The 26,503-nt window shown below is 40.9% G+C and overlaps 1 protein-coding gene across 1 annotated transcript in view; it reads right to left on the bottom strand.

Annotated features, from left to right (window-relative positions):
* Window positions 1-10,879: 10,879 nt before the first annotated feature.
* LOC131229192 (uncharacterized) overlaps window positions 10,880-26,503 on the bottom strand; it is a 38,197-nt gene continuing 22,573 nt past the window's right edge. Inside the window, 4 exon segments of the mRNA XM_058225081.1 lie at window positions 10,880-11,501; window positions 18,533-18,640; window positions 18,784-19,028; window positions 19,139-19,187. Of these exon segments, the coding sequence (XP_058081064.1) occupies window positions 11,270-11,501; window positions 18,533-18,640; window positions 18,784-19,028; window positions 19,139-19,187 (634 nt within the window). The 3' untranslated portion in view covers window positions 10,880-11,269.

Genomic DNA, 26,503 nt, shown 5'->3' with positions numbered 1-26,503 from the left:
CATGAATTTATTGTGGTACTCTGCATAAAGTGGCACCAGGCTTGGAGTGGTTCAGATTGGGCATTCATGCATCCCTACGGATAGGGCCATCAATGGGTACCTGATGGATCCGATTTATTTTTAATGGGTCAGGGTCATATTTAGACCCCGTTAAAGATAGGTTCTAGATCCGGTTTATAAAGTCAAGTTGGATTGGGTTTAGTCAGGTACTGAGCAGGTCCAGTGAGCTTGTGTAAGGTTTTCATAATGTAAGGTTCCCTTTAGTTTATGGGATATCCCAAAATCATTATGAAAACCTTAGAGTTGTTGAATCAAGCTGGTACTTTTATTCAACAAAGTGGGTTCCCTTTAGTTTATGGGATATCCTAAAAATCAGCCCTATACGGACCTCAGGTGGGCCATACCATCCAAAACCATGTGAAGATATGCCTAAAACATAGAAAAATCACTGGTGGGGCCCACCTGAGTTTTGGATGTGGCTGAAACTTGGTCTTATCTCCCATCCAAGTGGGACACACACAATGGATGGTCTAGATTTATGAACCGCTTCTTGGCGGGCCTAATAAATGATTATGAATGTTTTAATGGGAGAATAACCCCTATCAACTGTTATATGTGTTGTGGCCCACCCAAGTCATAAATTGACTTGAGGTTTAAACCCGTGGCCCACCATGGAATGGTGCATATGACTGATGGGGTAGATGTTAGACACACATTACGGTGGGGCTCACACAGCTGGACCTCATGGGAACTTCCCATGAGGTTGACCTCATAGTACCATCCATATATATATATATATATATATATATATATAAGTTTTCTTGCAAAAGAAGCTTTCTTAAGCTGCACAAATGTAAAACAACCCCGGTGAGTAGCCATGTGGTAACCTCTCATTGGCCTATCGGGGTCAACAAAAATCGAATTTCTGTGGTAGCCATGATTTTTCTTTTTCTTTTTTCTCCTTCAATAACATATGAGTTGTAGGAAGTATTTGAGCTGGCTTAGAAATGAGATTTGAATGCTCTCAGAGTCGGTTTTAATCCTAATATAGATAAGGCGAAGTGAGCTTCTGTCATAAATAGGGTGCCTACAGATGCTCCTATTGAGCTGAGGTTAAGTACAACTGAATGCCAAAGTGGTAGACATCCACCACTCTGAAAACGTAATAGTTGGATCCAGTTACAACCTTTCAATCGTGACTGGTATTTTCTTTAGGATTGTCTGTAAACCTGAACTTTCGGTGAGGTAGCCCCCTTACCCTCGTGGCTTTACGTGAATCCACTACTGCACTTTAGATAGGGAAAAGTGATTTCCCTTGCCACTAGGTCGCCCTGAGATTGTCAGTGTCAAAATGACCTTACGGTAATCTCAAACTATTGTATTGTGATTGTTAGGCTCAAAAGGTATTCTTGACCGAGGACACCCAGGCTATCCTTTGCAATCCAATCATCCCATTTTGTCATTTATACTATAATAGTTCTTTCTGAACAATTGCCCTAACCTGGTTAGAGCACATGAATTAGGTGCAAACCTGTCACACCCCAAACTTGAAAATCGGGTTCACAAAATTCTCGATTGCTGAATCCGATACCGATAGCCTCTATAATACTCCATTCTCGGCTCTCAGCGCCTATACGCCAGATTTCAATCCTGAAATCCTACAAGGAAGATTTTCTAACATACATTTGTCTCATTAGAAGCATAACCACAAGTATACCCAAATCACAAGAACAACATCATCACCACATATCCACTAATATAAACATTTGAATACAATGCTGAAAGGAAAATACATATATCAAAATCAAAACTGCAGAAGACAGCTGCATGATTCAAGCTCAACGCTACTACAACCTAACGCCACCTGCATGCATCTATTGTGCATAAGCTTATATAAAGCTTAGAGAGTGGTGAAATTATGTGCGCAAGATAAGTGCCAAGTATACAATTCAATGCCATAATTCATAGGCAAATTCATAAATCATACGATATCAGAGTAAGCGAAAACACTGACAAGTCCACGAATACAATCAGCCGTACCAAGGCTACATGATGCAAGAACGTAAGAAGTCAAATATCAAATGCCAATGATACAATACAATATACAAATCTTGATGAGTCTACGCATACTGGAATGTGCAATATGCGGTGCGAATGAAATGACCAAGCTAGAGCGTGAAGTCGGGATGATAGTACGTAGTATGACAGGTTACGAGGTCCACCACAAAGAACTTCTACCAAACCAGTCTCATACCTAAATTTGGATAGTCAGACTCAATGTCGTAAACTCCTGATCTCAGACTAGTCGCGTGCCCCAACTAAAATCCTGGCCATTGCGAAGGTACATGTAACAAATAGTTGCGCACCACCAGCCTGAGTGGATAATGAATAAATGAGTATGCAACTCTTGCTCAATAAGTCCACATATCAGTACAGTTCCTCTCTAGAGAAATCACTAGGGTCTAGTATACTCTGCGCCGGCTTGCCGCCCCTATCCGAGCGTACAACTGGGTAAGTGAAGAGACCTCACTATCCACCTGCCAATATCGGGCCCGACTTGTAGATAGCGAACTCATTCCTCAAGCTGGTCAAACTCAACCTAGATAATGCCCCCTTACTCAAACAGGTAAGGTCACACCCCCTCCCAACTGACTATGACACAATAGGAAACGCGGCCTACTGGTATATAGCCATCATGCGCTCATATATATCCACTCCGTCTCGACGTTGGGATGTCCTCTAGTACCAAGAGGATTTAAAAATTTTCACCTAGGGCTATCTATGGCGGCCTGATGCTAGTAACAGATTTTCGGTATCCCATCTGGCCATCCACAATATCCATATGATGGCTACGGCCCTGATGTCGCTAGGGCATATGGTAATCATAATCACACAATACGAGATGCATGAGTGACATAGTTCAATCATGCATCAATCCTGCGCATACCGTGCGCTCATATGAAATAACTCTACCTATCAGGGAGTCTCATAAACCATCTATACTATGGCATATGCAATGGTCAATTACATCTCACAACAAACATGCAGATGATGCGTATGGGCATGTATCGTAATGCTATGCTGTCACATACTCATAATCGGTATCAATAACCGGCACCGATAATCAACATCGATAGTCGGCTTCGACAATCGGCCTCGACAATGTGCACATTTAACCAACATTGCTCCTAAGGAATGGCCTACATAGAGCCTAACATATAGTGGACCCATGGCCTCACACAAGGGCCAAATATACAACACCATAGGCCTCACTCAAGAGCTTAATACACATCACGATCACATGGGGCCTAACATACATCACAATGGGCTCCATCGCCTGGCCCTCAAATGCATCACAATGGTTCTCATCACATAGGCCTCATATACATCACATTGGGCCTTAAACACGGGTTAAATACACATCACAAAGGGCCTCAAATACGGGCCGCATATACATCATATTGGACCTCAAACACGGGCTGAATACACATCACAATGGGCCTCAAATACAGGCTGCATATGCATCACATTGGGCCTCGACAAACGACCTCGATATCCAGTCTTGATAATCAGAATCGGCATCGACAATCAAAATCGGCCTCGACATTCGAAATCGGTATCGACAATCAGAATCGGCCTCGATAATAAGAATCGAAATCGGCCTCAACAATCGGAATCGACCTCGACAATCGGAATCAGCATCGATAATCGGCCTTAACAATCAGAATCAGCCTCGATAATCGGCCTCGACAATCTAAATCGACCTCGATAATCGAAATTGGTATCGACAATCGGGATCGGCCTTAATAATTAGAATTGGAATCGGCCTCAACAATCGGAATCTGCTTCGACAATCAGAATTGGCCTCGATGATCGGCTGAACAAGGCCTAAGGGAATGTCACAATGTGGACATTAAACCATCATTGCCCATCAATATGGCCATTTAACCAACATTACTCCCAGGGAGTGGCCCACATAGATCCAAACGTATCATGGGCCATGACCTCACATAAGGGCCTAATATATATCACATTGGGTCATAAATACATCACATCGAGCCTCATCAAATGGGACAAAAATACATCACAATGGGCCACGACCCATGGGCCCCAAATACATCAAATGGGCCGAATCAAGTAGGTCATATCAAATGGGCAGAATCAAATGGGCCAAGTCAAATGGGTTGTATCAAATGGGTCGAATCATATGGGCCAAATCAAATGGGACAAGTCAAATGGGCCCAAACCAACCACACCATTCATTTATAGCTAAAGATCATTTTAGAGCATTAACACAAAATGAATCATATCCCAAGAATCATCTAGACCATACCACAAATGGCAGTGGTGATAATGATTTCCTATGTTGAATTCCGGTGGGCCCACCATAAGGTTTATTTCCCATCCAGTCTGTTCATAAGGTCTCAAAGGCCTGAACTAAAAGTTTAAACAAATATCATGTTGGTCCAAAACTTCTGTAATCCCAAAAGGGGTTTCAATGGTAGACGTTCATCCTACTATTTTCTGCTGTGTGGTCCACTTGATACTAGATCTGTCTCATTTTTCTCCCCAAGCCTTAAAACGAGCTTGCCAATTGGATGGACGGTGTGGATGAAATCCATACAATCAAGGTGGGACTCACAGATCCTGCTGACGTCAATGTAGCAACTGCTGCTACTGATGTGACCTGCTAGCCCAACATCCAGATGACGGACGGTGCAGCAATAGAATACAAAAATCAAGGTGGACCACACCTCAAAAAAATGCACAGACAGTGTGGGTCCAAAACATATATCAAGGTGTGCCCCACCGTCCCACCTGCTGGACGGTGGTGGGGATACAACACATACAGCAATGTGGGACCCATGTTCAGGCGTTGGCCTACGTGGCTAAAATGCTTACATCGAGGTGGGTCCCACTCCCACACGTGCCACACGTGTGGGGTGGGCCCTTATCACCAAACGGATGGACAGTATAGATAGAATACATACATCATGGGCAGCCCTGCACTGTCCAGAATGGACGGTGTGGATTTGCACATCAAAACAAGGTGGGCCCCAAACGCTGCCATGGTGGGGTCCACGTCCAGCAAATGGACGGTATGATGAAACCCATATATTACAGTGGACCACACGTGTGCAGTGTGGATCCAAAACATACATCACGCTGGGTACCACAGCAGCACGGACAGTGATGCTCGCTGCAACGTGCAGCCCACCAAAGCAAGCCCTGCACGTCCAGATGGACGGTGCAGGATAAAATTCATACATATAGGTGGGCCCCACCCTCACACGAGTCACACGTGTGAGGTGGCTGCAATCCCAAAGAAATGGACGGAAGGTGTGGATATACGCATACATCATGGTGGAGATCCATCGTCCCAACTAGGGACGGTGTGGATCAAACCATACATCACGGTGATCCCCTGCTGCTGCTGCACGTGCAGCAGCTACTGGCAGCGGCTACAGGCCCACCGTCCACCGAACGAATGGTGTGGATTACACACACATCACGGTGTGCTGCACCTACCACCGTCCAAACTGTCTGGATGGTGTGGAATATCACATATATCATGGTAGAGACCTACTGTCCCAACCAGGAATGGTGTGGATCTAGTGAGCCATGCCCATCACAAGAGAGGGGGAGGAGGAGAGAGAGAGAGAGAGAGAGAGAGAGAGAGAGAGAGAGATGGGAGAGACCCCGCCACTATGGGCCCTCCCTATACAATGCATACACCATGATGGGTCCCACAACAAATGGTCCCTCAAATTATAAAAATCAAATAATAAGATCACCCACCTCAAGATTTCTTCTTCCTTCTTCTATCAATGCATTTTATAGCTCCAAAGAATGTGATCCAATGGTTGAGATGAGGCTTGGAGGGTAGAGATATGAGGTAGAAAGGTGAGCCACACCAAGCTCTCTCATGGAGGTAGCTTGGACGTGAGTTGCTTGGGAGAAATGAGAGAGAGAAGAGAGATGAAAGAGATGAGAGATGTGAGTGATGGGTGAGTGAGTGATGGGAGTACTTGTGTAAGAGAGACAGTTGACTTTGGAGATGAGTAGTTGTACTTGAGGATGGGTGTGAGTATGGGAGTGATGTGTACTTGATGATATGATTGATGGGATTGATGTGATGGATTCTCTTAGAATTAGCAACGCACGGTGTTTTCCAACTAAACGTGGACCCACATCTCCTGGCCCGGGTATCGCCTCAGCGCGCGAGATGCAGCATCGGAACAGCAGCGACGGTGTGGTCACAAGGATACAAGTCTCGGGTCAAGCCGACTTTAGAATACGAGACACGACTCAAGGTTGCGCGCAAATGCCAATAATAGATCGTGAGTCGCCGGAATTTGACCGAGAGGACCGTGGAAGCCTATGGAACGGTATGGGCTAGAATACGGGTCTCACAAAACCGGCCTCACCCAATAGGGTATGGCCATGGTTATGGGGTCCACTTTGATGTATGTATTGTATGTCCATATGTTCTAGGTGGACTATACTATAAGAAATAGTTGTGATTGAATGCCCACGATTAAAAGACACCTAACACATTAAGCAGGTACCAAGCTTGTGTTTAGTACACATGCAGTTCCAAAGTTAAGTGCCCAAAAAGTTGTAGGGCAGCGGCAGTCCATTTGCTTACTGAATGGGCAAGGAATCATGTTAAAATGTGACAGGCTGACCAAAAACTCAGGCAGGACAAATAATAAGAAACAGTATGGATGGAGATACGCCGTTAAAAACCTCCCCAAAGCCCATTAAAGATTTCACATTGATCATGATTGTAGTCACTGCATGAACGGGTTGGATGGCAAATAAACATGATGGTGGGCCCCAAAAAGCTTTCAATAGTAAGTGTCATTCCCACTCTTTCCTGCTGAGTGGCCCACTTGAACTGTGGACGGTGTGGATGTTGCAGTCATAATGTGGGTCTTGTATAACTTTTCCTAGAAGTGAACCGCTTAGGCCATTCTCGATAACATTACTCACCATGGAAATTACTTTTTAAAATTGCGTCGAATAGTCTATAATGGCATATGCATACAGAAATTTGGTAAAGCTAAGGAATGAATGGATATGCCCAGAAGAGGAGGTGAATAAGACCACTTAAAAATTATGTCAATTCAAAACACAATTGCCTACTTAAACAAATATAACAAATTAAACTAAGGCAATTTAACACTAAAGCTTCCAATTAATAAGTGGGTCCAATCACATATACTAGAAAAGATATGCCAATTAAGCAACTAGTTTATAATAAATAGTGATTTGTGTGTGGGATGTGCTGCTTATCAATACCTAACATAAATCTAATCATGCATATATAATTCATCAAATTAAGTACATAAGAATAAATAGAAATGTGCTCAAATGACAATTCAAAACACAAGCATGCATAGTAGTTTGATTTCCCTACTCTGCTCTTGACTGACGCACTCTCCTCGAGTGTACCGGATTTCACTATCGAAAGTTTTCAATGGGTTCACCTCTAATCTTTACAGCCCTACACAAGGACTTAATATATACTCATGTCGGATGCCTACACAAGGACTTACTCACGTACTCACTTGTGTTGATGGCTTACATAAGGACTTACCATGTACACGCCCATGTCGGTAGCCTTCACAAAGACCTACCACGTACACACCCATATCGGTAGCCTACACAAGGACTTACCACATACACACCCATGTCGATGGCCTACACAAAGACTTACCATGTACACACCCGTATCGGTGGCCTACTAAAGGACTTACCACATACACACCTGTGTTGGTAGCCTGCACACATATTTATACATGTACTCACCCATGTTAATGGGGATACGATCCTACACAAGAACCTACACGAGTTTGGGTTACAAACTCTATACTCAATCCTACACAAGGAAATAGTATGTGAACTCTTACAATTGACAACTTGCCAGATTGAGCCCATTTTGTAGTGCGTTCCTTAAGTTGCTTCTTAAAAGCTCTCCCGTACTTGAATCTGCTCCTCAATTACTCTCCCAAACGTTGATGCCGATGCTTCAGCTCTTACAGTCGTATGCTTTGCATATGATGTGCCAAAAAGGTGACTAAGGCAATGGAGGATAGGTGAATCTCCTAAAATACATGAGAATGTTGTAATTCCTATGAGATTCACCTAGATGGGCATTCTAGGTTTAAACAAGGATTTAATTATTAGTTCAAGTCTAATCTCTAGAACAATGGTAGTGATCAAGCTCTTCTTCTTCATTGAGGTTGGAATCCTTATTAAAGTGATGAAGCTCAAGAAGGAGACTTGAATCTCATAGATTTAGATGTCTATGATGTGGGATATAAATATGAAATCTCCTAGCCTTTTATTGCACTAAAAACTAATTCCAATGCACAAGGTCTGTATGTCCTTTATAAATGAACCAAGTTCCAACGGGCAGAAAATGGTTGGTTCAATTGATCAATTCAAGCCTTCGATCGATCAATCAAACTCCCCTTTTATCAATTGAGCATGCATCGATCGATCGTCGTAATTCCAGTATATATTAAAAGCTTGCTGGACAATTTGGGACACCTTCAATCGATCTGACTAGTATATTGATCGATTTACGAAGTGATTTCCAGACGGAAGTTTGCTGAAAAATTTTGGCTCTGGTCAATCGATCGAGTAGGTCCATCTCGATCGATCGAAGGTTCAATCGACGGTCCTATGAGTCTTTTGTTTTTTGGCAGTTTGATTTACAACAGCTCGGGACCTCTATAACCTATCTATATAACCAATCTAAGCATGTTCAAATAGGGCTCATAAGACTAAGGGATGATCAATCAAGGTTTTACCTATTAAGGCATGATCATCTAAAGGTTAATATTATTTTGAGTCTAAGGGTTAAGGTCACCAAGGCACCTCATATACATGTTCTTTACTCCTTACTGCTCTATGTGTGCTTGTGTCTAACGTCTTCAATTTTTAAGGGCTTAACCGACTCCCTGACATACAAACTCATATGATTAACAAATAAATTGTACAAATAAGTGCACTAACACTTTTCTTAGCTTAGTGACAAATCTTACTCATTGCAATTCCTCGTTCCCAAAATTTCTAGGGAAATTTTCAGCTTTTGAGGATTATTTTGGAATATTATCAGGATATTTTCCACAAGAATAAAAATATTTTATTATAGACTAATAAAAAAAATTAAAATTTTGAAATACACATTTATAAGAGGAAATTTTACAATATAGCACCTCATTAAAATTGTGTTTGCTAGTTTGCTAGTGTACTTCTAGGTAGGGGATTACTGAATCTAATCCCACTTTGGTGGGCCCTGCGCCAGGTAGGATTCGCTGGACACAGATTTGGCTTTTGCAAGAAGTTCATGCACTGGGATGCTTGGTGGGGCCCCGCGATGTTTGTGAGAAATCCACCCATCCATCCATTTTGCGAGCTTCTTTTAAGATATGCACGTGATGTTTGTGAGAAATCCACCCATCCATCCATTTTGTGAGCTTGTTTTAAGATATGCGTGCAACAAAAAATGAGGCAGATCCAACCCTCAAGTGGGCCACGCCAGAGGAAACAGTGGGGATTCAATTACCACCATTGAAACATTCATGTGGCCACAAAAGTTTTGTACCAGGATACTTTTTTGTGTTTTCACTTCATCCCAGTGGGAATGACGTTACGAAGGGTTTGGATAACATAAACACCAATGTGGAGCCCATGAAGGTTTCATCCGTATGCAATTTATTTTTTTTCCCCGTTTTCCCTCTCGTATGACCTCCTTAAATGCTTGGAGTGCATGAGACCCACAAAAACTGAGGGATCAGCTGCTCTATGAGGTTGTATTGAATGGTTGGAGTGCATGAGGCCCACAAAAACATGAGGGATTCCCTGCACAAATAGACTCTCAAAAGTTTTTTAACTATTCTACAGTAAGTATCTTTCAGAATATTGATATAGGGAAATGCTCCACCACTATTAAGCTATAATGCTCCTAGTTGCATTGGACACTTAAGTCTAATCCATTGATCTAGACTGTTCACTGCGTCTGGAGCGTATCTAATGGGCTACCATAAAAGCATCATACTGATCTGACAAATACTAACCATTTGTTCAATGCCTTCAAAAATTGACCGTCAGGATCATTTACACAAAAATAGGTCTAGTCAACAATTTGTTAGGGAACATCATAGATTGCTTATGATTCTAAAGAACCACTTTTATAGGGCAGAGCGTCCCATACGTTGCTTGGAAAAGGGATGGCTGGCTACATAAAATAAGGCTAAATTCAGGATGAATTAGATCATTTGATCAGTGTTATTTTGAACGGCAGCCCATGTAATGTGTTCCCAACTAACTGGACAGTTCAGCTTGGACCATGCAAGTGAACCAATGCCATTAGGAGCACTATTAAGTTATAGTGCTCTGATAGCGCACTGGAGCATTTCTCTTGGTTATGGCATCTGTTGATGTATTTTCACTTCGGGTGTGTTTGGTTGCAACAAATATCATGAAATTCTATGATATTTTGCCCCAAATTAGACTAGTAATCATGAAACATCAGGAAATTCCATGATATTTGATGGAATCAAATGCACCCAAAATTATCGCAAGATTTTCAAAATCCTGGCCATATTTGCAAACTGTGTATTACCACAAATTGAAATAAAAAATGGACCACTGCCAAGGAAAAAAAAAACTTCACAATCAGATTCAGAACTATCTGATCAATAACCTGCACACAGTTGAAAGGTTAGTGATATACAATCCCCATCCAACACCATGGGCCCCACTACATGAACAGTCCAGATCACTAGACTGATGCGCCCCAAAGACGATTTTTGAAGGGATTTTTTAATCACACCCATAAAATGCCCCACAAAAATGGAGCAGCTACAAAAATACAATTCGCTCCAAAATAGAATTCGTATTAAACTCCAGCTGCCCTGCACAGTCAAGAAGACTACCATACAATGAAGTTGCTAACACTTCACTGTGTTCTCTTGGAGAGATGAAAACGAAGAAAAAAAAAATCTACCAAATTGCAATATACAAGAACCTGCACTTTGTCCCAAACATCTACAACCTTTGATTCCCCTCCAAACTAATCGCCCCATCTAAAACCCAATCTACTTAGATTTTTTTTCCCCTCTATATTGCCTTGTACTTGTTCATGTGGCCGGTGTGTATGTATATATAAACAGAGAGAGAGAGAGAGAGAGAGAGAGAGAGAGGACTAAATTACTGGGCAGCTACGAGTAAAAAAATCAATGCAATTAAATGATTAAAGTGAGAGACAGAGCACCCCCTCAGGAAGATTTCTAGGCATAGCAAGCGCAGTCACATATCTCTGGGGGTATGCTCTCTGGACAGTTGCTCCGGAGGACGATGAGTTTTCGATCCCATCCGATGCATTGCTCCGGCCATGGAATTTAGCGAAACGGTTGATGATCGAGAACCTTTCCAAATCCTGGCATTCAACCTTTATATCCAAAACCGAAGCTATCTTTTCCAATCTGCATGATCCAAGTCAATCGACCATGAGCAAGCAGTGAATGAAAAGAAATGAAAAACAGTAAGCCAAGATTAGCCGATCAGTCGTTCACTGGAAGATGCACATCGTTCATGCAAAAGCTTTCAAGCTAAAAGGTGGATTGCTTCAAAATTATTTATACCTCTGAAAGAGATCCAAGTCAATCTCCAATCTTTCAGGTATAAAAATGCAATTTTACACGTGAGGAATCAAAAGGTCCTCAATACAAACATGTATCTTGCTGATTGGCAGTATTCCATACATGGGGCCCATATTTTGGTGATCCAAACATGCAGCTTGCAGATTAGTGATCTTACAGGATGAAAATTGGCACCTGCTAGATCAGTTGTTCAAATCACAGAACCATGGCTCCCATATGGACATTGTTCCTGCATATCAACCAAACTATACAGTTGCTTATTTGTAATTCATCTACACTGGAATGTCGGATTTCATAAGGCATTGAACACTTCCTCAAAGTTTAACCTATCAGCATTTCGCAAGTAGGACTTCATACATGTAGCGTACATGAGCACATTCCCCCAACCAAACCCCCCCACCCCACCCCCCCAATTAGTGATGCATCTCCAATGGAAGTTTAGAATTGATGCTACTTTCTATGTTTCTAGGTACTCATTCATACATTACTTGATTCTGGTAGAATTTTTGAAATGGAGGTTTTTCTTTTTTTTTAAGCTTCACAGAATTATATGTTAAACAATTGATACAATTTGATTACTCAACTCAATTATCAATTAGTAGTACCCCTAGAGTCCCCTTCTTCCCCATAATATGAGTGAAAGGGAAGATGTAAAGACTACAATTAAAGCAGCCCAAGCAAGACCTATTATATCTGTGTGAATTATGTAAATCGATTCTTCTTTGGGGATCTCTTTGTTGCTAAATCTATTTAGGGCCTGTTAAGATTCGCCAAAATATAAATTGGGAAATGCTATTCTGTAAATCCACCTATGGCCTGTTTGGATTTGCTGAAATATAAATTGGGGAAACACCGTTTCCATGCAGATAGCATTTCAATCATTCATTTTTGCCTGGAAATGCCGTTTCCATTTTCCATCCAATTTCCTGAAAAGTGCACCATTTTCATTTCCTTGATGACTTAGGCCCTGTTTGTTAAATCTGAAGTCTAAAGACTGAATCTGAAATCTGAAGCCTGAATCTGAAATCTGAAGTCAAAAAACTTGTTTGATAATTATGGCTGAAGTCTGAAAATTAAGTACTGAATTTGAAACAACCTGTTTGTTAACAAACATCTGAAATGTCTGAAATCTGTTAATTTGACACATTTGCCCCTATATCTCGTTTGGGAATGTTTTAAATTATAAAGTATTGATCTTTTTTCCTTTTTCATCGAGGTACATGTGACCTTATGAAGAGGTTACATGGGAAATAAAAGTCACATTGGATTCTACGAAAGTTTCAACAATAGTTATTCAATTTTTGTTGGTTTCTTGGTGTGGTCCACTTGAGTTTTACATGTGCCTCATTTTTGGGCTCGTGATCTAGAATGATCTGAAAAAGACGATGGACGGTGTGGATCTAACACAAATCATGGTGGGCTCAGAGAAGTGCCCCATGTTAAAAGTTGGGATGTGTATAACGCAAGAAAGAAAATCTCTCTCGCAAAGGACAATTTTGAGTTTTAAAAAAATAAATAAATCACAGAGCGCATTCTTGATTCCCCATTAAGCTAGACTCCCATCACGGAAAAATTTCAACATAAAATGGTGGAGCACTTTCCTTCTTCCGCGTTAACAAACACTGCTAAACATGGAACATTTTCCAAATTCCACGTTAAGTACAAAAATTCAGCGTTAACAAACAGGCCCTTAGTAACGTAATTTCCATGAAATTGAGGAAAAGGAGAAGAAATGATCCCTCTCTCTATGAAGTGCCACACATAGTAGCCATATGTGCCACCGATCATCTTCAAGTGCCTAGTGCAACCATCCACCTCACATGTGCAAACGTGTGCCACCATCCATCTTAAAGCACTGTTCATGTACCAATGTGCCACATGTGCAACCACCCATCTTAAAGCACTGTACACGTGCCAACACATGTGCAACATGTGCCACCATCTATCTTAAAGCATTGTACGTGTGCAGCATGTGCCACCATCCACTCAAAGCACCACATGTGCCAATGTGCCACATGCCACCATCATCTTCAAATTTTTCCCATGTGCAGTATGTGCCACCACCTATCTAAGTGCACCACACATGTCCATATGTCACACCACAATGTGCCACGTGCAACATCTGCTACCATCATCTTCAAGCGACCCACGTTTGTGCCAATGGGCCACACTTGCCGCACTCTAGCTTCCAACATTCTGCATGTGCCCCATGTCAACATGTGCCACCAACCATCCTCACACACCATGTGCCGATGTCATACATGTGCAACCATCTATCTTCAAACACCCCACATGCCAACATCCATCTTTAAGCACCTCACACGTATCACACATGCTAAGGTGACAAGTGCAACATGTCCCACTGTCCATCTTCGAGCAGCCCACAAGTGGCAATGTGTCACATGTGACAACCTGACACATCTTCCAATGTGTCACATGTGACAATGCGACATGTGAAACATTTCATCTTCAATGCCGCATGCCACCTTCAGTCTTCAATTTCATGAATTTTTTTCTTTTTTTCTTTTTTCCCATACAACAATTTTGAAATGGAGGAAAAATTTCAACTAAAATCTTGTTGGAAAAAAATAGAGGAAAATGACTTTTCCTTTCTCACAATTTCCTAAAAATGTTGTTTCCCAAGAAATATTGTTTCCTCTTATCTTTTCATGAATCCAAACCGGCCCTAGTGAAATCAGAAAATCTGCAATTTACAGTCTCGTTCTACATCAATCTTTTATTTGAATTTTCATCCAAATAAGTCACCGTAAAGTTTCCTCCATCTGTACCGATTAGAGACCTCACTACTTTCCCTATAAATTCCATCTTTGTTGTGCACTACAAAGAACTAGGGGTCAAACTTGATGCAGGTTGGGTTGGGTTAACGGTCAACCCGACCTCAAGAGGACCCCAACCACAACCCGATCTAACCCAATTTCCAACCAAAATTCCTCTATGCTCAACCCAACCAGACCCAAATACATGAGACTATTCACAACTCCACCTAACCCGACCCGAATTTCTTCACCCCAAATTCAAATTGGGTTGGCACTTTCCAACCCAAACCCAACCCATGAGTGTTGACACCCTGACCCAACCAGACAGCTCTGCAAAGAATAAAACAAAAGAAAGAAAACAACAGAAAAGTTGAAGTCAAGTAATTTCACTATAACTACCACAAATGTTTTAAATAGCTATGGTATGTAGCATGTAGATTATGCTACATACCATAGCTTAGCCTTAAAGCTATGTAGCTCATAAAAGTAGCTTAAGTCACATGTAGCCTATGCTACATTGACAATTTGCATACACTTTCCCTACGATGTTAAAATCAATTAATGTTTTCAGTGATTTATTAAAAAATTTCTATTTTCAATAAAAATGAGTTAATCTTTTCAATACTTTTAGTAGAATAATATAAGTAACAATATTAAATCAGTTTCATTGCTCTTTCTTTACCTTTATACTTAATCATTGCCTTTACTATTACTTTACGCTGCATTTGGTTGCACAAAATATCATGAAATTTTGTTTATTACTAATCAGTCTAATTTGGTGCAGAATATCATGAAATTGGTGCAACCAAGCACAACCTTCATTAAAAAAATCTAGCTTACGCAACATGCTACATAACTTACTCCTCATGCTTCAAAGGGGTGAACACCATGCTACACTTCATCATTTAAAACATTGGCTACAATATAAGAACCTTAGTGACAAATCTCGTTCCCTAGCAATTTCTCAGCATGGGAATTTCTTGGGATTGGGAGATTTTCAGATTTTGATTTTTTTCTTCCACTATATTATCATCTCGTTGAAAATAAAATAATTGATTATAAATTAATTAAATAATTTTAAAATACAGGTAAAAATGAATTACTTTAAACTTCTAACTATTATTTCGTAAATTCACAATAATTTTGCGATAAAATCATGAAAAATTAAAAGCTAGCAAGATTTTGGAAATTTTAGTTATATTCTCAGAAAATATCTTTTGATGAATTTTCCAGGAGAATATAGCAAGAGTTTAACCAACTCGGCAATGTTTTCCACAGTGATAAGAATATAGTGTATAACTGAGCTTGCAATAAAAAATCGTTACTATTTGTGATGTAATTGTTTCATTTATATTGGAGATATTATATAATGCTTGGCTTGACAGTTCCTATGCTAAGCTCGATTTCAGTTGTACAAGTGGAGTCCCATGGTGTTCGGTGATCCAAACTGTTGATGTGACTGGATCAAACTTGGATGGCTCATCTATAACAAATATCTGCCACGTTGGAAAATTGTAACCCTTTGATATGTCTAGAAAATAGACAGTCAAAAAGAAATAAAGAAACAGCCGACATTCAACAAAATAAGGCCATAGATTGAATGGCTAAGATATTCCCACCTGGGGAACTTTTCGTACAAGGACCATACAAGGTGAAGTTCATCACATCAGCTTGGGTTGCTGAACATTAGGCACACATACAAAATGAAAACCCCTGACTAGGCCAAGCATTGTGTGATACCTCTTTGTATTAAATATATTGATTCAAGCTTTTTTAAAATCAGATATATGTAGCAATTCCAGAACGATAAGTTAGTGAACCATATTTTTGTCCATTGCAATACTGCAAGAGTGGTTTGGAGCCATATTTTGGGTCTTTTGTGGTCCCTTGGGTTATTGGTGAATATCTCCCAGATCACCTTATTGGTTGGGTGATAGGTCTATTAATTCAGGGGCATTTTTACACCGGGCTCGAGTGGGGTTGTCTGTGGGATGCAGGGGCACACTAGGGGTGGGCGGCCCGTGCGAGGCGGGTGGCTCGTTTGAGGTGGTACCATTGTGATTTGGGGCCCACGAGGGGGGTTCGACCGAATTCCTAACCCATGAGATGTGGGCCTGAGCTATGAGATAAATGGATTAATTCACCATGCTCTATCAGTTCGAGCTTTTAGAGCAAGTGGTTAATTGTCCCGCATCAAATTGGTATCAGAGCGGGTGTCTCGTGTTCGATACTCCTCACTGAAGTTGATTAACGCAGGGGAATTTTCACACCGGGCTCGAGTGGGGTTGCTTGTGGGATGTAGGGGCACACTTGGGGTAGGCGGCCCGTGTGCAGCAAGTGGCTGGTGTGAGGCGGTACACATGTGATTTGGGGCCCACGAGGGAGGTTCGACCAAGTTCTTAACCCATGACATGTGGGCTTGGGCTATGAGATAAAGGGATTAATACGCCATGCGCTATCAGTTCGAGCTTTTAGAGCAAGTGGTTAATTGTCCTGCATCATCTATTCAAATCTCGAGGGAACCAAATTTGGTCCACGGTATCATATGTTATTCTGTGGTTTATTTGGAAAGTGAGAATTGGAGAATCTTTTATGGAGTTTCTTCAGTGAAGATAATTTCAAGGAAGATCTCTTTGATATTTCCCGGGCGCTGTCCAAGCCCAAATTCAAAGGGATTTTGGTCCTTGTTCTCCTCAGGGACTGAGCTTCTATTGTCTTAGGGGCCCCGGATCTGTTCCTAAAGGGTGGCTTACTAGATTTGTGTTTCTTATTAGGGAGATCATCTGCTTCTTTTTGTTTGGCAGGATAATTTCAAAACATCCTCGTCCCGGCTCCAACATTTCCACCCTTCACTGGGAGAGGAATGCGTTGGGAGCAAACATAGGTTGGAAAGGTTTTTTGTCTGTTCCTTCCATGGCATGATTTCCCAAGATTCCACAGATGAACAATGGCATTACGGCACCCCTCCAAAGGTTGCAGCCTTTGCTTGGTTGGTGGGAAGGAAACGGGTAATAACTATAGATGATCTTAAGAAGAGGTCGATGATACTCCCCAACATTTGCATTTTGTGTATGCCCGACGTAGAAACGATAGACCATTTCTTCATTCATTGCCCTTTCAAGAAGCCATGTGGGGAAAGCTTTTTTGACTTCTTCAAAATTGCTTAGGTGATGCCAAGGACTATTGCAGTCTTTTTTCTTGTGTGACATGGAGGCAGATCCAGGAAAAAAGGAAGAGCGATGTGGAGGTTAGCCATGTTAGCTGGTCTTTGGGCCATTTGGGAGAAAGGAATAATAGTTGCTTTCAGAATAGGGAAGATCTTCTATGGAAATCCTTAGAAGGGCGAAATCTGATGCATTGGAGTGGGCTTCTTGATTTGTTGGGTGTTATGCTTTCTTCTCTTGCTTCTACTTGAGCTTTTGTGTAGTTTCTTTTAATAAATTCTAATTTACCTTTCAAAAAGGGGAAAAAAAAAAAAAAAAAAAGGGTAAAAAGTAAAAAAATCCTTGTCCTCCTGTAACATTTTCCTTTTGGTTTTAACAGATTTCTGTTTTCCTCTTAAAAAGATAGAGAGAAAGAAAACTGTTATTTAGCCTTATGCCTTGACCAACTAATCCAATTATTTACCCCTGGCAGATTTCATTGATAAGATATAATTCGGTGTGAAATGCCTCCACAAATTACAGTGTAAGACATTTTCAAAGCTGTGATCCTTCGACGGCTGCGAAAAGGTTCAGCATCAAAATTTTGTGTTTGAAACATATTATACTTATTTGTTGATATATCATCATAAGCATATGACTGTGCAGGGTGGATTTTAATATATGAAAGGTATGGATAAAGAATTGGTTGTTGAAAAGAACAAAAACAAAATCACAAGTAGAAAAAACTGGAAAGACAGAGCTAGTGAAGCACAGCATAAAACCAAAGTTTGTATAGCTTACAAATGGCCATGTTATTATTAGCAAGTGCATCACTGAAATATTCTATAGAAGTTTGTGAGAACAAAAGGTTGGATTTGTCATGAAAGTCATCCATGATGGCTTGCAACCAACAACTAGAAAAAATTGGTCGTACCTTGACAAATCATTTTCCAGCTTCCTTACTCGGCCAATAAAGTCTTCCACAACTTTTGATAAAAACTGATCTCCTACGCTTCCAAAAGCCTTGAGCCTTTCAGACATCCTGCATCAATTTAAGAAGTTGATCTTTAGAGGGCACAAATCCTGCATCAGTGGACCTTCATGCATATAAAAGACAGGAATTCCAATCACTAATTGCCCAATATTGTACTTCTTCAAAAGTATGTCTTCAAGGGAAGTCCTTACATGTTTCCCGTACTATGATGCTCATGAGAATCGGTCACTGAGCAAGACATCACGCTGCATGCATCTTCTAATGCTAATTTAGCAGAAAAGTATGTCACACTCTCATATTCTGAAGTAGCCTTCCCGGAGAGAATTGCTGCTGGTATGGACCGAAGTAGTTGCTGCATTAGCTGTATCGTCAAAATAAGCCTCCTCTGTGGTTGAGGCATTGAATATCCATCTTCGAACAGTTCAGCATCCTCCACCTTCGGTCATAAATTCCACCACTAAATTATTGGCTGACAGGACAGATCTAGGTGAAAAAACATGGAGGAAAATATAAGCCAAAATATCATCCATTCAACAATAAGCAAACCTTCTCAATCCACCTATTTGAAGCTCGTGCCCAATCCAGTTCCGCCATGCTGCAAGGAACAGCGAAATTACATTTTGACAAAATCAACATGAAAGAATCAAACTATTTTACTGGGCATCTCAATTATTTTGGAAGATTTTATGGGTGGGTGGGTGGGTGGGTTTTTCTTATGTCCCCGGAGCTTTTGAATGACATGAGGGATGCCTAAACATCAATTGGGACAGTTCATTCAAAAGTACCACTGGGAGCAAGCCATGGTGCAAGAATCAAACTATTTTACTGTGCATCTCAATTATTTTGGAAGATTTTATGGGTGGGTGGGTGGGTGGGTGGGTTTTTCTTATGTCCCCGGAGCTTTTGAATGACATGAGGGATGCCTAAACATCAATTGGGACAGTTCATTCAAAAGTACCACTGGGAGCAAGCCATGGTGCAAGAACCATGCCGATCACATGATCCTAACCTATGAATTAGGCCTATTTGTTAAAACTGTCTGTTTTTTACAAGCAATGGATCGCATGGTTAGAACAATCAAACCAAAGTGCTACATTGGAATCATAAACAATATAAAGTGAGACCTATACAATAGATGGTTCAAGATGATGCTTGGACCTATTTTGTTTCTCTGCTCAATCTTGACAGTCCATTTTCCATGGTATTGATCTAATGCTTAGGATCATCTGATTAGTGTGATTTTTGCACCTCCCTTGTTGGATGAAGAATGAACAGTTCAAATCAAAGATAGGTCATCCCATGTGTCATTCAAAAGATTTGGGGACGTTGCTAACCTCCCAATTAAGGTATTCAAAATCAGTTACATATCGGCCCTAACGGCTAATACGTAACAGTAACAGTCGACATCGTTACGCTATACGAGGTCGAAATGGTAACCCCCTAAATTTTGAACTCCAAACGGCCATTACGGCAGTTACAGCCCATAACGGTCAAAAAACGGCTTATTTTGTCTTTTTAAGTTGTGATTTTTCTCATTTTTTGGCACTTGTCTCTTTCAAATTCTTTCTTAAACTATTCTACTGCAAATTCCAACCACTATTTGCTTGAATTTAAGGATCAAAATAAGCAATTTCAATGATTTTATTGAATCAAAGCTCCATGGGCTATTTTCTGAAAATTCTTCAAAAATAGGTATTTATACCTTTTTTTTAAAATCTTTGTTGTTATGGCTGAATATGATGCGTTATTCAAATTAGAACATAGGAATGAGAATTTTACAGATTATGCAACTGACTTTCGTTTCTTTCTTTTTTTTTGAATTTTTTTCGGACTATTTTCGGCCGGTTTTTTAAAATTAAGAAAAATATTTGTTTCAATATTTTTTTCTGTTTTAATGATTAAATATGATATGTTAATCATAGTAGAACATATCAATGTGCATTTAACATATTATGCAACTGATTTATATTTTTTTGAATTTTTTTATTTTCGTACTATTTTCGGCCAATTTTTAAAAATTAGAAAAAATATATATATATTTTTTTCAATCTGTTTCTGTTTTAATGATTGAATATGATGTGTTAATTATAGTACAACATATCAATGTACATTTAACATATTATGCAACTGATTTTCTTTTCTTTTCTTTTTTATTTTTTTTTTTAGTTTCCAACTATTTTCAGCTAATTTTTAAGAATTAGAAAAAAAATCTTTCTTTTCAATCTTTTTATGTTTTAACGGTTGAATATGATGTGTTAATTATGGTAAAACATATCAATGTGCATTTAACATATTATGCAACTGATTTTCTTTCTCTTTTTTCTTTTTTGAATTTTTTTCAGACTATTTTCAGCCGATTTTAAAAATTTAGGAAAAATTATTTTTTCAATCCTTTTCTGTTTTAATGATTGAATATGATGTGTTAATCATAGTAGAACATATCAATATGCATTTAACAGATTATGCAACCAATTTTATATTTTTTTATTTTCGAACTATTTTCGGCTGATTTTAAAAATTTTGGAAAAAAAAAAAAAAAATTTCAATCTTTTTCTGTTTTAATGGTTGAAAATGATGTGTTAATCATATTATAACATATCAATGTGCATTTAACATATTATGCAATTGATTTTCTTTTCTTTTCTTTTTGAGTTTTTTTAATCTTCGAACAATTTTTGAACGATTTTAAAAAATTAAAGAAAATCATTTTTTTCAATCTTTTTCTATTTTACTGGTTAAATATGATGTGTTAATCATTGTATAACATATCAAAGTGCATTTAACATAGTATGCAACTGATTTTCTTTTTCTTTTTTCTTTTTTGGATTAGCAACTCTATGTTTATATTTTCTTGTTTTGGACAAGTTTTGGAGTTTCGTAGGATTTAGAACTTAATTTCTTCTTTATTGATTAGATCCAGAAGTTCGAACTTTATTTCATTAATATAGTTATATTAACTTTCAAAGTTTAATTAATCCATTCTCCTATAAAAACTATATTTAAACTTAGAGAATTGAGTAGACTCTCACATAGGCCATATCTACCTAAGAAAATGTCCGAGTTTGGCAAACAAGTGGAGATATTGGATGGTAACATTGTCAGAGGGTAAGTAGTAATAAGCACCAAATGAAGTGCGGCTATTGTGATAGACTAATAACTAATGGAATTACGCAACTCAAACAACATTTGGCACATTGAAATGGTCAAGTTGCGGGATATACTAGAGTATCAAAAGAGATAATGACCTTAATGCAAGCCAGTTTCGATGAATCGAAGGGAAAACGTATCGTTGTGCAGAAGAAGAAAGATGAGATTCTGGAGGCGGCCTGACATGAGGTGTTTGGTCTTGAATATATGAGCATTCGTGGTGAAGATATTATTGATTCTGACGAAGACTCAAATCGAGAAGTAACTATACTTAGGAGAGAGAGCTTGCACTTTGCTCATGAAAAGGAAGAACGTCGGTGCATGTTTGACGCGAGGAGGTCTATACATGATATGGGGGGGGGGGGAGTGGAGGTGGGAGTGGGAGTGCAGCTAGGAGTGCAACTGCATCTACAAGTGGGGTTGGGGGTAGGTTGGGTAGATTACAACGTATGTTTGGCAGCCGACGGAAGACATCTTCACATGATGCCCATGTATATGTCGAAGAAGAAGTAAATAAGCATAGGAGACCCTCTGTTGATTCAATCTTGTTTAGGAAAGAATCAACTAAACAAAAGAAAATAAAACAAATGTGGAATAAAAATTCTATTGAGAAGCTAGGTAGGGCAACAGCAAAGTTAACTTAAACATGCCAACATACCCCCTAACGCAGCCAATTCTCCGTATTGGCAAGTGGTAATTGATGTAGCAATAGAAGTAAGCGAAGGAATTAAAACTCTCACGGCTAGGGAGATTAGGGGGAAATTGATAGATGCAGAGTATACGGATGTGAAAGCATAAGTGGCTACCTTTAAACCCATATGTCAGGCTAGAGGATGCACGATCATGTGCGATGGTTGGACTATCCAAACCAGACAGCATAATCAACTTCATGGTGTATTACCACTTGGGAACGGTGTAAGACCCGTATCCTAGATCGTACTGTTCCGTAGACTTCCGCGATCCTTCCCGTCGAATTCCAGCAACCCGCGACCTATAATCGACATTTACGCACGACCCTAAGTCGTATCCCGTAAATCTAAGTCAGCTCAATCCGAGACTTGTACCCTAGCGACCGCGCCGTCGTCGCAGTTTCGACGCCGCGTATTACACGCCGAGACAATACCCAGGCCAGGAGATGTGGGCCCACGTTCAGTTCGAGAAAACACCGCATGTTGCAAAACCCAAGAGAATCTCTACAACATGTCTCATCAATCAATCACCTCATGTCATGTACAAGATCAGTCCCAAACTCAGCTCTTTCTTACACCCCCATACATGTCAAGTACATACCTATCACCTATCACTCACTCCCCATCAATGCATCACTCACAACCATCACCTCTCTCTTACAACCACTCTCTCTCTCTCTCTCTCTCTCTCTCTCTCTCTCTCTCTCTTCACATTCTCCAAGCAACCAAGAAGTAGACGTCCAAGCACTTCCAAGAGAGAAAAGTGTGTTGTGTGTGGCCCACTTCCCATCCCAAGAACCATCATCCTAGCCTTTCATTTCTCATCATCTTCCATCAAAGTGAGACACAAGGAGTTCGGCGTTCCATGGGACCAAGAAGATCGAACGGTGGGTGTTTTATAGGCCTAGATTTTTATGTTTTGATGATGGGCCAAGTGGGGCCTACCGATTGATGGTATAGATCTCACTTTGGACCCTAGATGTGGCCGATGGCCCACTATGATTCTCATGATCATTCCACGATGAGGCCATTCTCCATGGACCCCATCATGATGTTTACTTTGTAGTTTGAAAGGGGTCATCTAGACCTTCCATTTTGGTGGAGAAGGAATCTCCACCATTGATTTTGATTTTGTGGGCCCACATGTAAAGGGGCCCACATGATGAATGTTGTATGCATGGAAGGGAGGGCCCATAGTGTCAGGGTCCCTCCATCGCACGTGTCCCTCTCTCTCTCTCTCTCTCTCTCTCTCTCTCTCTCTCTTTTTCATTTTTTTTTGTGTCATAATGTGGCTGTGTGCCCCACCCGGATGTACCCCACCTTGATTTATGTCTTATCCACACCATCCAACCTTTTGGTGGCCCACCCAGGCAGCAGGTCCATAGGTGGGGCCCACCTTTATATGTGTTGTATGCAAACTGTCCAACGTCTAGGGACGCTAGACATGTCCACACGGTGAAGTGTGAACTGACAGTGTGGTGTACTAACGCCCAACCTCCCTGGACGCACGCTGGAGGTTGGAATGAAAACAAAAATATTAGCTTAGTTCAAAGTTTTGGGGTGGACCGCTCATGCAGGCCCCACCTTGATGTATGAATTTAATCCACACTGTCCATCCTATTTCCCAACTCATTTTAGGCGTTAAGCCGAAAAATGAAGCCAATCCGATTTTCTGGCGGGCCATAGCATAGAAAACAGTGATTTCTACCCTTTACATCTATTAGGACCCACCTTGATGTTTTTACACGCCAAAACGTGCCGAATATTGGGCTTGTTTGGTCCGTCTTGAGTCCTAGAACCCAATGGGTGGAGTGGATCCACCTGATGCAGGCCCCACCTAGGAAATACCACTAGAAAACAAATATATATATATATATATATATATATATATATAAACAGGCAGCAGGCGCTGCTACTGCTGCACGTCCAGAGGACGCTGCAGCAGCGTCCTGTTGCTGCGTAGGCGAGAGAGGTAGGGACCGTGGGTCCCAGCTGCAGGCCCCCACTGTGATGTATATGCATCCGTCCATCCATCCCACGGTCCATCTGGAGGAAAGGTGGGACCGCACCTTGATGTATGTGTTTGGTCCATACCGTCCAGATGGTTGGACGGTGGGCCGTACCATGATGTATGTGTTTTATTCTACCGTCCAGATAGCTGGACGGTGGGCCATGATGTGATGTATATGTTTTATCCAACCATTCGTCCATTTGGCTTGGTGGGCCACACATGTGGACCCCACCATGAGGTGTGTGCTTTATCTATGCCATCCATCTATATGGGGTCCGCTAATGGGTGTGTTGCATCCAAACTGTCCAACCCTTTGGCAAGCTCGTCTTACAGCTTGAGACTAAAAATAAGACAGATCCAGGATCAGGTGGACCACATTATAGAAAACAGTGGGTTTGAACGTCCACCATTAAACCCTTGGGCTTCAAAGTTTGGACCAATATGATATTTGTTCCTCCTCTAAATCCAGGTCTTTGTGACCTTATGAATAGGCTGGATGGGAAATAAACCTTATGGTGAGGCCCACCTTAAATATGGTATGGTCCAGTTGATCTTTTGATATGATTCATTTTTATATAATACTCTATATTGATCTCTAAAAATAGATGAGTTGGGCTCGGCCCATTCCACTTGGCCCATTTGATTCAGCCCATTGATTCGGCCCATTTGATTAAGCCCGATGTGATATATGAGGCCCGTTGTTGAGGCCCACCTTGATGTGATGTATGAGGCCCATTGTTGAGGCCCACCTTGATATATATGAGGCCCATGTGATGTGACCCATTTGATGTATTTGAGGCCCATGGGTTGAGGCCCAATGAGATGTATATAAGGTCCATTGCAATGTGTGATTCCACCGTGGTTTGTATAATGATGTTTATGACGGGCCGTGCCTTGGGAGCAATGATGGTTTGACGTCCACATTGTAAGGATAATGTTGGTTAAATGTCCGCATTGTAACTCTCCCTAGGGCCCATTAATAGGCTCAAACTTGTTGTGCGTAGGCCATCTAGGCCCATCTTCGTTGTGAGGATAGTTCATCACCATATAACATGCTTAGTATAATTTCATGACTCATGCCCATATGCATCATATGTATGCTTGATATGAGTAGTGACTGATCATAGCATATACCATTGGGCAGATTATTTATGGGACTTACTGATAGGAGTTTCCCACATGAGCGCGCGGTACGCGCAAGATTGCTGCATGACTGGAGGGTGTGACTCATGCATCTCGCATATGTGTGACATGATCATTGTACGCCCTAGCGACATCAGAGTCATGGCCTCCACTGGCAAATCGTGGATGGCCGGATTGGGCACCAAAAATATTTAGTTCGAACATCTGAGCACTTTAGATGTCCCTGGGTGAAAATCCCTAAACCTCCGAGGCCAGGAGACACCCCAATGTCTAGACCAAGTGGATACATGAGCGCCCGAGTGCCGAATACCAGTAGGCCGCGTCTCCCACTATGTCGTGGTCAGTTGAGAGGGGGTATGGCCTTATCCGCCCAAGTGAGGGGGTTGTAAGCTAAGCTGAGTTTGACCAACTCGCAAATGAGTCCGCTATCGACGAGCCAGGTAGGTATTGGCAGACTACTGGTCAGGCGAATAGTGTGGTCTCTTCCACTCACTGGGCTGTGCGGCTAGGGAGGCGGCAGTCAGTGTGGAGTATACTAGACCCCGGTGATGATCCCAGAGAAGAACCGTACTGATATATGGACTTATTGAGCAGGAATTGCATACTCATTTATTCATTCATTCACCTATCCACTCGAGCTTGTGGTATGCAACTATTTGTTACATCTACCTTCGCATGGCCAGGATTTTGATTAGGCGCGTGACTAACCTGAGATCAGAGTTTACCACATTGAGTCTGACTATCCAAATTTAAGTATGGGATTGGTTTGGATAGAAGTCCCTTGTAGACCCCGTAGCCTGCGATACTACGTACTATCATCCCGACTTCACACTCCAGCTTGATCATTTCATTCACATCGCATATTGCATTACATCCGCAGGCATATGGCAATTTGGGTTACTATGTTTCTGCACTTATATG

The sequence above is a fragment of the Magnolia sinica genome, chromosome 16 (assembly GCF_029962835.1).
Source record: "Magnolia sinica isolate HGM2019 chromosome 16, MsV1, whole genome shotgun sequence".
In the NCBI taxonomy this organism is placed as follows: domain Eukaryota; kingdom Viridiplantae; phylum Streptophyta; class Magnoliopsida; order Magnoliales; family Magnoliaceae; genus Magnolia; species Magnolia sinica.
This window is presented reverse-complemented; position numbering and strand designations above follow the sequence as displayed.